Source organism: Canis lupus, chromosome 25 (genome assembly GCF_003254725.2).
Source record: "Canis lupus dingo isolate Sandy chromosome 25, ASM325472v2, whole genome shotgun sequence".
Lineage (NCBI taxonomy): Eukaryota > Metazoa > Chordata > Mammalia > Carnivora > Canidae > Canis > Canis lupus.
Genome location: NC_064267.1, coordinates 8,022,063 through 8,035,992, shown reverse-complemented (window position 1 = coordinate 8,035,992; position 13,930 = coordinate 8,022,063). Strand labels below are relative to the sequence as shown.

The window sequence follows — 13,930 nt, the reverse complement described above, 5'->3', positions numbered from 1 at the left end:
TAGCACAGTGCTTAGAGTAGAGTGGGCCTTTGGTAAATATTTGCCAAAGAATAAATGAAGAAATGAAAATGAATAAGCAAAGCTAATGGATGCTCTCCTAAATTTATGTGCTCTTCCAACCTGACACTGCCTTGTGGCATCTTGTAACTACACCTTTTAAAGGTCTCAGGTTGTCTTTTTAAATTTATCTGTGAATTCTCCCCAGAACTTTACAGAGTAACATACCTATCAAGGGTGAATGAAAATTTGTTATATGGTGAAATGATTAACTGATCTCACTCATAAACTTTTGAAACCCAAATATTTCTGAAAGGACCCAAACTATATTGTGATATAGGTATGATAAAGGATGGCTCTGTAAGTGACACCATACATCCTTGTCATGTGTCATAAGTATGAACACTCTGAGACCCCTCCCACTCATCCCACACATTTATGTGGAAGGATGTAGTTGGACCTGAAATCTGAGTGAACATTCACACCTCTATGATGAAACCTGGGTTAAAGATGGTGTTTGATTTTTTAATGTGTTTTTAAATTTAGTTTAGTTCCTCAATGAAATATTCCTTCATTATTGCCATTATAGGGCACTTTTTATAACTGAGCCTTATCTTTTAAAAGGTGTCTTATTATGAAATTTTTCAAAGACAAAGGGGGAAGGAATAGTATGATGCACAACGTATCACCAGCACTCACATTCAACAGTTATCAAGATTTTGTCAGGTTTGCTTCATTTATATCTTCTTTCCCTCTATTAAAGCATTTGAATCAGACAGAGACATTATTTCATTGAACTCCATATAATCAGTATGCATTCTAGGAAATATGGATATGTTCTTACCTACCCACAGTGTTAATTTCAACCTAACTAAATGGACCATAATTCTGACATAACCAAATCTCCAGTCCATATTCAAGGTGCTTTGATTATCATATTGAAAAATGTCTTTTAACAGTTGAGCTGCTTCAATCAAGATTCAGACAAGGTCCACACATTACATTTGGTGGTTTTCTCACCATTAATCATCCTACCCATTTTTAATTCCTCCGTTGACTTGTAGAAATTAGTGCAGTTTTTTTTATAAAATGTACCTAACTTTGAATTATCTCTTTGCTTCCTTAGGGTGACACTTAGCTTGTTCCTATATTCCCATTGTTTTCTTGTAAATGGGCACTAGCTACAATGTTTTGAAAACTTGACAGACATGGACATAGGGCTAGTTACAACTCCCTCTCTCAGCCACACTGCCAATGTCATTTCTGTTCCAGTGGTAGGAGCCTGAAAGCCACTCTGTCATGCAGAAATGCATAGCCAACATCACTTTTAGTGGTTGGGTGTAGTAATTCAGACCAATATCCTACCACTGGTAGGGAATTTTTTTTTTTTTTTTTTTTTTTTACTGGCAGGAATTTTGAGGAAGTTTCTAGAGTTATTACTCTAAACATTCTTCTTAAACAGCTTAATTATTATAATATCTCACCAGGAAACCTATTTTGCATGTTTTCTTTATTGCAAAAGGGTGATATGACTGGACTTTAGGTCCATTTGTATAAGATGCACTTACTGTCTAACTTCCTGTTTCAGTAGACTCCATCCAGATTCCCATCTTCATTCTTTTTCTCATAGTAGATGCAATGGTCTTTAATTTGTATTGTCCCTTAAACAGATCTTCTGTAGCCCACCTACACAACAACACCAGGTCAACATTCTTCCCAGAAACCTGCTAGCTCCCAGTTGTCCTCCAAATAGAGTCTAAACTCATTGGTTTGCCATTCAAGACCTTAATTCTAATCATAAGAATTAGAAACATACATTTTTATAGGATGTAAGAGTTTAAGTTTTTCATATATATACTTGCTCAATTATTTCATTCACACAAGGGCTGTGTTACAGAGTCAGATGGGTTCAGTTCAACAAGTATTAAGTAATACAATTGTTTAATTATGCCAGGCACTATGCTACATGCATGGAATAAAGACAATATGTAGTCCTGTTCATGAGGATTTTACAGTTCCATAGTGAAGAGGAAGTTTGAACATGTGTGCTAAGATAGGGCTGTGTGGTAGGAGGGTGAAGTGAGGGAAGGACACGGAGAGACTCTTAGCAGATGCCTCCATGCACCTGTCATGCTATTCCCTCTGCTTGAGTTGCCCCTTTCTCCTCTCTGTCATCAGAATCCTACCTGTCCTTTAAGACATGGGTCAAATGCCATCTATTCCATAATATCTGGTATATAATTCTTTTTTAATGTTAACACAAGTCTTGGGTTTACAGTTAGGAATAAATATAGGCTTTCTCACGTGTCCACCTGTAGTGTAGGGAGTTGCCAGGCTCAGGAAGGTGAGTGGAGCCAGAGAAGAATTGGAAGGGTTAGGATCATTTGTAATGCTTTCTTCCATAGAAAGGATAGATGAAAGAATCCCACTAATGCATTAATTCAAGGGAAGGCAAGTGTTAATTTTTTAAATTTTGTGAGTATACTTGACACATCAACATTACACCAGTTTCAGGTATACAACATAGTAACTCAACAAGCTTATATGCTATGCTCCCCAAAAGTGGAACTCCCATCTGTCACCATATAAACTATTACAGGGCAGCCCGGGGCGCTCAACGGTTTAGCACCACCTTCGGCCCAGGTCATGGTCCTGGCGACCCGGGATCAAGTCCCACGTGGGCTCCCTGCATGGAGCCTGCTTCTCCCTCTGCCTATGTCTCTACCTCTCCCTCTCCCTGTGTCTCTCATGAATAAATAAATGAAATTTAAAAAATATATATATATATAAGCTATTATAGTTCTAGTGACTCAATTCCCTGTGCTGTGCCTTTCATCCTCATGACCTAATCACTCCAAGGCTGGAAGCCTATACCTCTCTCACTCCCCATCACCCATTTTGCCCATCCTTGTTCCCCTCTGGCAGCCATCAGTTTATTCTCTGTATTTATAGGTCTGATACTGCTTTTTGTTTCCTTATTCATTTGTTTGTTTATTTAGATTCCATGTGAGTGAAATCACATGGAGTTTGTCTTTCTCAGTTTGATTTATTTCACTTAGCAGAATAACCTCTAGGTCCATCCATGTTGTCGCAAATGGCATGATCTCATCCTTTGTGTGGCTGTGTAATATTTCATGATATATATATAATGTTTCCTTTATCCATTTGTCTGCAGATGGCTAGCTGTTAATTATTGTTTGAATTGTGCAAGTCTTGAATTAGTGATGTTTTATGAATTTTCAGTGGATATTTTTATATAGTCCTAGAAAACTGGTGCAGAAAGGACAAGCTGACCTGGCCTCTTTAAGAATAACAGATAAGGAAACTGAAGCCCAGTTGGTCATATGGAGCCATACTTGGACCTTTGATTCCCCTTTCATTGTTCTTCCTATGTTTTGCCTGCAGACTATTAACTTAAAGTTAATGAAGCCTATCTATAAGCAAACGGAATTAAAAGCAAGGTTATTAACTGGATTAATTAGTCCTCTTTGTTTTCCCATTTATTTGTATCAGGGGCATCAGACTATAGTCCCGGGACAGCAGCTTTGGCATAACCTGGGCTGGTTAAAAATGCAGTTTATTGAGCCCCAATTCTGATCACCACTGATTCACATTGTAAGTCGGAGTATCTTTTTCAAAGTTAACATAAGAACAAATGCAAAGCCTTGTCCAGTTGATCATCAAGTTTGACTTAATGGGTTGCAAATTAATGGGACTTTGCTGCACAAAATCAGCTAAAAGAGGAAGAAATGGAAAGGAAAAGAAAATGATAGAAGGTAAGCTGGCCAGTGAAGGACATACAAATGAGAGCCGTTCATTGGTTCCGTTGAGAAGAAGGAAAGTTGAAATTCAGGATTATCCTGTCTCTAGCAGGCTATTAAATCTCCTTTCCATGAGAAAGGACCTTGAAAGGTCAACGTACCCTCATCTTCCTTTGCTTACTGATCTTGGCAGACATTCTTGCAGGCTCTGATGACAGTACCTACATTGAAAATTGGGAAAGATCCATGTAATTGCATCTTAGCAGATGACAGACATTTATAAAGGAAATCACTGAAGTGTTACTGTCATTTCTCTAAGATAAAATACCGGAAGGCACAGGAAGAGAGGGAAAAACAAAACGAAACAAAACAGAACAGAGCAGCGACATGATGCTTCTGTTCTCTTTATTGAACTCCTTCCCTCTCTCCCAGGTATCCAGTCCTGAGAGACCAAAGACAGAAACAGAAATAGTTTGGAGAGGTCACAGACTGAACAGAAGTTCACTTGTTCCTTGTTCGAGTAACAATCAGTTAAGTTCATATCATCAGTATATCTAGGAAGGGAAGGTCTCTAGACCTTTCTAAGGTGTGTCAATAATCAGATTTCATGTATTTTATACGTCTTCCATTCTTAACTCTTTTTGTACAACTTGCCCTTCCCAAAGCCCTTCTACTGGCCAAAAGATGTATTCAGGTTTGCGACAACTTGACAGGAGGGATCTCCATGGCTGGCAGTTATGTTAGCCTTTCTAGAAAATCACCAACTATATTAATTAATCTATAGGAAGTTTCATTCTCCAAGTCACAACATTTGTGTTTTATTTTTTCATTCCCTAAAGTCCAAAACCTAGCTTGCTTATCCCAGGGTCAAAGTAAGGGAACTAATTTCATTCCGTCTTCATCATAAACAACTGGTTTGTTTTTAATTGGGAATCTTGCAGGAAACTCAAAATATATGCTGTCAGAGAAACATGGGATCAGATCCTGGGTCAGCCACTCTGTAACCTTAGGCAAGATACTTAATCTCTCTCAAACTGCATGGTTTTATCTATAAAAGTGAGATTGGCCTTCTAGGAGTATTTTGGAGGATTAAACACATGAATCATCCTAGAGATATCTTGTGACCCTGAAACTTGAAGGAACATAATTTAAGAACTGTAGGATTGAGAGAACAAAGTAGTGGAAGAGAAAAGAAGAATATTTTGTTAACAAAAGTGGGAGGAACTTTCTACATTACCAGGATTATATAGAAATTCATTAAGAAGAACTTAACATGTCATTGATTATATTTCTCTTCCAAGGCAAAAGAAATTTCTGAATATTTTTACCTTGTATTGTCTCCTTGACTGATTTTGAAATATATAAAATAGGAATCATCCATCTCTTTGTTATGAAATATTTTTTCTGTTGCTCAAACTAATTATTTCTTCTTATCCCAACATTTTCCATTTCTTAATAATACTCTTCAGAGGAAAATAATTCTTCCTATCACATTTGGAGGATTTTTTTCTTTTTATCCCAATTTATTTTGCATGACATTTAAAGTTTCTGGTCATTTTGAGTATTTGCAGGACCTTTTAAAATGACATTTCTTAAGCACCCTCATAAATGCATTAGTGGACAATTTATTATAGTTCTATACACAGTGTGACATGTTCTCACAGTAGCTGCGTCATTCTTGGTTTGTTATGTTTTATGAAATGTGCCTGTAATACCAGCAAACAAAATAAGTCTTACAGGAAAAGATTTGGGATTTGGGGGGAACATCAGGTCCTAAAGAAGGATCCCAGCACTTGGGTACTAACAAGGTTTGCCCTCAGAACCTATACAAAGTATGAATCACTGAGAACTGGCAGAAAGAGTAATATATATGCAGCTATGAACAAAGAAACTAATCAATTTACTCCTGTGTTGAAAGATAGGTTACATTGATCTCTAGGAAATAAAGTTGTTTAAATGAACCTCCATTTCTAAGAGGAGTCGCTACTTTGAACAGGTTAGAACCATGTAATCTCAGGGACACTTCAAAAGAAAAGGAAATCTTTTTTTTTTTTTTTTTTTTAATTTCAAATGCTCAGAGTCTGACTCTAGTTATGGAAACATCAGAGAAAGCATTGAGTGTTTTGAACAACTGGCTCTGTGCTTGTCCATCTTTATAAGGTGGAGAAAAACAGACAAAAGGTGGCCTTCTTTCCTGAGTCACATACTTTGTGGAGGAAGGCAGAGGAGCTGTTTGTCGGGGAAGGGGGGGTGCATTTAGTTTGTGCCCTTTGCTGCCTGGTTAAAGTTCTCATTCCCAACCAGAACTGACACAGAAATGGGCAGGGATGGGTTGGAAAAGTAGATCCTGCCCAGCCAAATGCTTTTTGGATTTTCTTAGATACCAGTAAGACACACAGCTTTCTTTCCTCTCCACGGCAGTTCCAAACTATATATTTGAACATTCCTCTATCCCCTCACTCTGTTTAATTATTGCTTTTTTAAAAAAAAATATATTGCAATTTGACTACACAGTCAAATTCTAACACACAAATTGTGTGGCCCTGCCTTAGCAAACTGTAAACTCCGTGAGGTCAGGAACCATCTATTCTCTTCCCTGCTACCTTCTAGTGCCTAGAACCATGCATGAAACCTAAATACTCATTAAGTAAATATTGGTTGAAATGAAGGAGTACATGAGTGAGTGAATGAATGAATGAATGAATGAATAACAAGAGCCTGTAATGAGTGATGGTACTAACTTCTCTGAAAATCTGAGAAAATCAATTGTTTTCCTCACAAATAGTGCCATTTTCGCCTCTGGGACATTCATATGAAAAAACTCATTATGACATTAACTTTCCTTTCAGTGACATAGTAAAAATGGAGCTAAGCTTTGAGTTGTGGGGTGTTTGTATTACTCTTGCAGTTAGGAAGTTAGTAATTCCTGGAAATGTTGGTAATTCAGGGAAAGTGTACTGAAGACTTCAGCCAGCTAAAAGTGGCCAGCCTAAAAGACAAGTTATTAGGCAATAACACTGGGAAAAAATAGTCATATTCGATATGGTCATCACTTGCAGTCAGAAATATATCTAATAAAGAGGTAATGAATGGGCCATAAAAAACAAAAAGAGACTTCGACAGATTAACGAATGGAGCCCATTCACTATAAGAAATAGAGACTCAGGGAAAGCAGACCCTGAAGCCATCCAGCAAAACCAAAGAGAATTTGGGATAAAATAATAACATCAACAAAACCCTTTTAAGGTACAAGAATGCAATGGAGAAAAAAAATGTAAATGAGAAAATCTAAAAAGCAAGCAAATTTCTGAAAGATTCAATAAGTAGGGCCCTGGTTAATACCTGAACATGATGCTCTTCTTCTTCAGGCCCTCATCTCCACTCCCCACCCACAGGAACTCCAGTTTGGGTGCCTCCCTATCATCATTGAGCTGATGTGTGCAAATGGGAAGGTGAGTTGAAGAAGAAAAGGATAGCAGATAAAAGCAGATGGAGGTGAAGCTCAAAAATGTATCCCATGCAGTAAATATAACTGAGAGAAGTTTTTAATCCAGCAAAATTAAATTGTTCCTTCAACATATATTTTTAGGTGGGGAAGGTACCAGTGACCTGTCAGGACCCTTTCATGAGCAGGGATCCCTATTTCCAGAGGCAGCCCTGCCGGGAGTGGCTGCATAGCCCAGACCCCTCCAGGTCAGGGAGGGAATCCTGACCTGGATCCTGAAGCTTGTCCCGCTGGATGGAAAGCAGTGGAAACACTGTGATGGGGAAGAATCGATTCAAACATTAAGCCTGCATTGGCAGAGCTAGAAAGGGGCTGGATGTGTGGCTGTTCCTGAACTGGTGGTTTGTCTGTTTCCATCAAAAATAAGTTCTGTTAAAAATCAGACCTATGACCAGGGATGCCTTGGTGGCTCAATCGATTGTCTGCCTTCAGCTTGTCATATTCGTAGGGTCCTGGGATGGAGAGTCTGCTTCTCCCTCTCCCTCTGCTGCTCCCCTTGCTTGTGCTCTCTCTCTCTCTCTCTCTCTCTCTCTCTCTCTCCCCCCCTCTCCCATAAATAAAATACAAAAAATCTTTAAAAAAAAAAAAGATCAGACCTATGATGAAAGAGATTTAACTCTTCAGAGCTAAATTCTTAAGCTTAGTTATAAATTCTTTATACACCAAAACCTTTTTGGTAGGCTTAGCTTTTGGAAATTTACATCACTCTTTTCCCCACCTTCTCAAATATAGAACTAGATCTCAAACTTACTGTAGCCTTTCCATGGGACTGAAGGTCTTCATCATGAATCTCAGTTGTGACAACATGCTGGATGGACATGTCACTTGCCCCCACACCTGTCAGAGTGTCTGATTCTGTGGCCCCGTGCCAATGGCTTTGTGCAACTGCATTTTTAGGTCCAGGAGACTTTATGTAGGCCATTTTTCTCCTTTTGCTCTTAGAGTTTGTACCTACAGGTGTTGCATCTTTCTCTGGTAATTTTCTGTTCCCAGACTCTTGTGAACTTAAAAACTAGATAACTGACATTAATTGCATGTAGATTAAAAGCAAGCAATTGCAGCAGGAAAGTCTAACGATGTTTTTCTCATTGTCATATTCTAATGTTTGGACTAGTATGGATTTTGGGACTCAATTTTGACACCAGGGAACATGTGTTTCCTGGTTCTCAACTATACTGTCACCAAATAACCTGAGTTACTGAAAGGTACTATGTCATATGTTTACTTTTGAAAATCGTTCTGACAAAAGGCTAGGGTTTATTATGAATTAATTATGGTAGGATGAAGAGGAGCTAGTAAAACAGAGTGGATCTTGTTCAAGGACACTTACCCCATTAAATGTTACTGCATCTCCATCTGCCCAGCTGTTATGTTCGAAACAGGAATGATGGGCCCCCTCCCCTTGAATCTCCTTCAGCTCTGGCAAGGGGCTCTGCTGGGCTAGAGTAGTTCCAGCTTACTAATGCTATGCAGACTTTTGCACTCACAATGATGTCTGGCTTTGAAGTACAGGAGACTAAGGGTTTTTTTTTTTCTGACAGCAGTGACTTGGTACTTTGGCCATTTAAATGGAATATTTGTCTGAGAGACATTCTGGTATCTGGATTTCAGCTCTCTGGTTTCAAAATGCAGTGTTGCAGGAGGACTGCCAGAGGTCACTCTTCTGAAAATCCTCTCACTGTGGTTATGACTTTTAGGTCCCAGAGTCTTATAATTATCGATATGATCTTGCAATTACATATTACATCAACCTGATTCATTCTGTCTTCTAGAAATGGATTAAATCCTGCAGAAAACTAAAGATAATGAAAGATTGCCCTTCACTTAGGCTTTCTCAGTTTATATTCTAATCTCTAGTCCTATGGCACAATACCCTTGATAACATTAGGAAGATAGCTTGTGGAAACCTAATGTCCTTCTGTAAGTTGGCCTTGGGATGCTTCCCACTTCCAAAAGACACCTGCCTGGGAGACAAACAGGTAAAGCAGAGGAGTGACCAGCACTTTGTTTTCATCACTTGATTTTTATATGTCTGATTGGAGTAAGTCGTGCCTTTTAGTGAACTACTTGTAGAGCCATTTAACTAATGGCTCTTGGTTGCAAATACTGCACCCTCTTCCTTTAAAGACTCTAACTACAGATTCCTCTCTGGGAGCTCCCTCTCTATGAATCACTTTAAGATGTACAGAAATAGGGATCCCTGGGTGGCGCAGCGGTTTGGCGCCTGCCTTTGGCCCAGGGCGTGATCCTGGGGACCCAGGATCGAATCCCATGTTGGGCTCCCGGTGCTTGGAGCCTGCTTCTCCCTCTGCCTATGTCTCTGCCTCTCTCTCTCTCTCTCTGTGACTATCATAAAAAATAAAAAAAAAATTTAAAAAAAAAGATGTACAGAAATAAAGTAACTGTCATGTAGGTAGTTATTTAAAGAGACCTACTGGGATCCCTGGGTGGCGCAGCGGTTTGGCACCTGCCTTTGGCCCAGGGCGCGGTCCTGGAGACCCGGGATCGAATCCCACGTCAGGCTCCCGGTGCATGGAGCCTGCTTCTCCCTCTGCCTGTGTCTCTGCCTCTCTCTCTCTCTCTGTGACTATCATAAACAAATAAAAATTAAAAAAATAAAATCTTAAAGAGACCTACTGAGTATTATCTGTATGAAGAACTCTATTAGACCAGGAGGTTACAGTCTTGTTGGGGAACTTTCAGGAGATACATTTAGCAGAATAGATGGTTTAGTTACAGGGCCACATCTGGGAAAAACTATGGGATAATTACTTCACTTGTCAGCTATCATCAGTGTCCATTAAGGTAATGTCAGATGTACAACACCAAAAAGCATGAGCTAAATGTTTAAATTTTGCAATACAAACTGATTGGTGAAGAGTGGCCTGGTATGTCGGTTTTGTGGAGATGAATCTAGACATGGTTCTGAAAGGACAAGAGAATTAGATGAGCAGAGAAGGGTGGTAAGGAGCAGCAGGAGAGAAAGGAGGGAGACCCAAGGGAGAACAGCGTGCTCATGGGCCAGCCAGGGAATCAGCATGATGTGGGTGCCAGGTGGAGGCTATCTATGGAAGGTTGTCAAAATCAGGTCATGTTTTTGAGGCTGGATGGTAATTAAGAGCCATTGAAAATCTTGAGCAAAAAATAAATAAAAGTGTTATAATGGAAGCCATGGGCAAGAAAGAGTAGTTTGGAATGGAAAATAAATGAAATAAAGTTGGCAGAGGGGCTGCAATAATAATCAAGCCTTAAGTTTCCAAGGGTCTGGACTGGGACAGAGCCCCTAAGAATGGAGAAGGAATGGAATGCTATACATAAGGTATACTTTATATTTATAAATTGAGAGGCCATAAAGTTTAGTGGTACTTGAGATATGGGAAGACCCTTCAGATATAAGAGACGTGCTCAACTGTATGGCAGATTCGATGCAATAGAGAGGAAGGGGCATAGGGAAAGAGGAGGAAACAGGAGGTAGAGCCTACAACCTAACACAAGGACAGGTTTGTCATTCAATAAAATAAATAAAATTTTTGCTTGGCTCCCTCAGAATTTTGCTTGGGATAGAAACAAGGAAAGAGAAGCCTTGAATTTATTTGTCATTTTTGATAAAAGTGTTCACCTTTCCTGGATCCAGGACTGTTTTCTATTATTAGTGACACACCACCATCCTGTTGATATCCAAACCAGTGTCCAAACTGGAAATTCACTTTTTTCTTCACTCTTTTCCTTAATTGCTGTATCTAGTCATCTAGAACTAGATCATCTTCCTTTAAAAAAGTCTACCTTATCATTATCCCATCCTCAGCACTTCTGATGCCTCTGTCCTAAGCCGCATTTAACTCTTAATGTTTCTTTCATTGACTGTCATACCTGACCATCTCATAAGTTCTTAGGTGGAAGTAGGTGGTGGTACATGTTAGAGTTTGATATGCTGAAGTGTAGTGCAAACTGGAGATATGGGAGATTTTCATTTATGAATAAAATTCTTTTTCTCTCTCAAATTAAAATAATTGTCTGACTCAGTTGCACTCTGAAAGGAGCCACTTACTGGGGACTGTGACAACTGCCTCTATTCAAGATCTAATCCAAATAGGGAATCTGCACATTTCATGAGGGATGAGAAGAGGCATCCCATCTTGAACCAAAGAGTGGCACAAGTGGAGACTTAAACCTATCTTGAATGGCATAGATGGGCCATTGCTCACTGCTTGAGCCTTTATCTTTCAGCAGCAAGAGCCAGCTGGGTTTCTGAAACTTCTGGGTTCATGGAAACTTCTGGAAGCCACCACTCCCAGAGTCTTTTCCCTTGTTAGAATAAAGCACAGATAGCTGCTGGCCATTTCTGGAGAACCAGAAAAAGAAATCATTTATTTTCCATATACATTTTCTTAGTTCATTTCTCTGTGACATAAAAAAAAAGAAGCAAAAACATCGTAAATGGTGTAGGATTTCTCAGTTACACTGCATGCTTACAAGGAAACTTACCTAAAGCAATGTGGTAACCAGAAGTACTTTGAGATTATCAAATGTGACATAATGCAACTTAATGTGATCAAAATAATTAAATTCTGACACCATTCCTAAGGAAAAAGGCCAATTTATAACGTTAAGTGCAGCATTCTTGATATAATTCATACCCTTATGTTTATGTTTTAATACGACCGATCTGGATATTTATGATGTTATTTTCAGGCAGTTAAGAACATATGTTATATTTTTCAGCTTCTCCAGTTGGCAACGGTTATATCAAGCCTCCAGTTCCACCTGTTTCTGGCACACAAAAAGAGAAAGGACCGCCAACCATGTTACCCATCAGTGTGGATCCAGACAGCAAACCAGGAGAATATGTCCTCAAGAGTTTATTTGTCAACTTTACCACTCAGGCTGAGCGCAAGATTCGCATCATTATGGCAGAACCTCTGGTGAGTATGCCACAACACCCTTTTAAATTCATCTTTACATTAAATATTGTAGATTTTACAGCTCTAAGAAAAGATGGATTGCTTTTCCCCTGATTTCCAAAGGTGTTTCTGATACTATCGGTAATTTTTTAAAGATTATAATTAAGTTTACTGATTTAAGAAAAAAGAAATGAGTCAAAGACTTTAGAACAATCCTTGGCAAATACATTTAAGTAGCATGCTTCACTACTACATTTAAGACTAATAAGCATAATTTAAGAAGAAGAAGTTTGAATCCTAGAAAAATTGTGGTCAGAGTCTCTGCTATGTATATATACTTTAGGCAAAATTTTTTGTCTGTTTTTAAAGTAAACGAGAAAAAAAAATCATTCTTCAAGTGGCTGCCTGGACTTTGAGAACATATGGGCTCAGTGATCTATTGTCTGAGGAAGTTATTTGGTGAGTCATTCAGAAACACCTCTTTGTTTTCTGAAAATTGGAGGACAGGAAATTCTCGGCTCACTTACCTTTAGGTCCCTTATTAGACAGATAATGTCCTTGGACGTCAGTATCTTTCTTTGCAGATGATTCTGCTACAAAATAAGGCATGTGTTTCAGCCTTATGTTAATTGCTGTAACAAGGGCTCTACAGACAGTCCTGAATCTCAAAAGGACAGGCAGGAAGGAACAAAGTCCAATTGGTAGATTCAGATTACTTGTTTTCTGACCTTTGTGGGACACACACAATAAGAGAAAAGGAAAGGAATTCAGAGTGACACAGCTTTTTTCTATGAAGCTCGGCTTTGTACCTCCTGAGAGGATACTAGAGCATAAGAGGACTATGTGAGGTTGGCTTTATAGCATCAGGGCTTAAAATTATTAAATACAAAATTATTGAACCCACAACACAAGTCTTTAAAAAACACTTAATGTATGATGCTCAACATTAACTGTTAAAAATAACCTTTGTGGGGTGCCTGGGTGGCTCTTGGTTTTGGCTCAGGTCAGGATCTCAGGGTTGTGAGACAGAGCCCTGTGTTGGGTTCTGTGCTCAGCATGAAGTCAGCTTGAGATTCTCTCTCTCCTTTTCCCTCCTTTAGCTCCCCTACTCTCCCTCTCTGGAAGAAAAAAAAGAAAGAAAAGGGAAAAATGACCTTTGTAAGAATCACAACTTAGGATTTGGGAATCAAAATTCAAGAATATTTATTAAACATGTGGTTGCCTGAAAGTTACAAATTTTACATTTTAAAGTTTTTTAGATCAATGGAGGTCGTCATCTTCATAAATTCTAGCTTCCTATTATGGAATGTTTTGTAGTTTTAATCCTTTAAATTAAACTTTAGTACAGTACGTTTTCCCCCATTTGCTCTTTTTTTTTTTTAAATTTTTTCTGCTACTCTTACTGCTCGTAATAGCTAATATTCCTCAGGTACTTACTATGTGCCAGGCATTGGGCTTAATTTATTGTCTCCTATAATCTTTACTGTGACTTTAGGTAGGTAGTATTTATAGCTCCATTTACAGATGGGCAATGTTGGCACAGAGAAGGCAAAGTAATTGCCTAAAGTCACACAGTGTTGATTTGAACTCAGGCTGAATGCCTTCAGAGCTCACCGTGAACCCTTTACATTCTGTTGCTAGTCTTTATGTGGTCATCCTCATGTGGAGATACCTCCTTTAATTTCTTAAAACAAACCAACACAGGGCTCCCCTATAACTTGAATTGGTCAAAAATCAAGTACCCAGATTCTCATTGTCCAAAATTG

General features: G+C 38.8%; 1 protein-coding gene across 8 annotated transcripts in view; it reads left to right on the top strand.

Moving 5' to 3' along the window:
* The window catches only part of FRY (FRY microtubule binding protein), a 428,614-nt gene that overhangs the window by 200,190 nt on the left and 214,494 nt on the right, over window positions 1-13,930 (top strand). For all 8 annotated transcript variants that reach the window (XM_049101157.1, XM_025462552.3, XM_049101154.1 and 5 more), the window contains one exon: window positions 11,986-12,185. In XM_049101157.1, coding sequence (XP_048957114.1) covers window positions 12,066-12,185 — 120 coding nt within the window. In that variant the 5' untranslated portion in view covers window positions 11,986-12,065. The remainder of the gene's footprint in view (window positions 1-11,985; window positions 12,186-13,930) is intronic.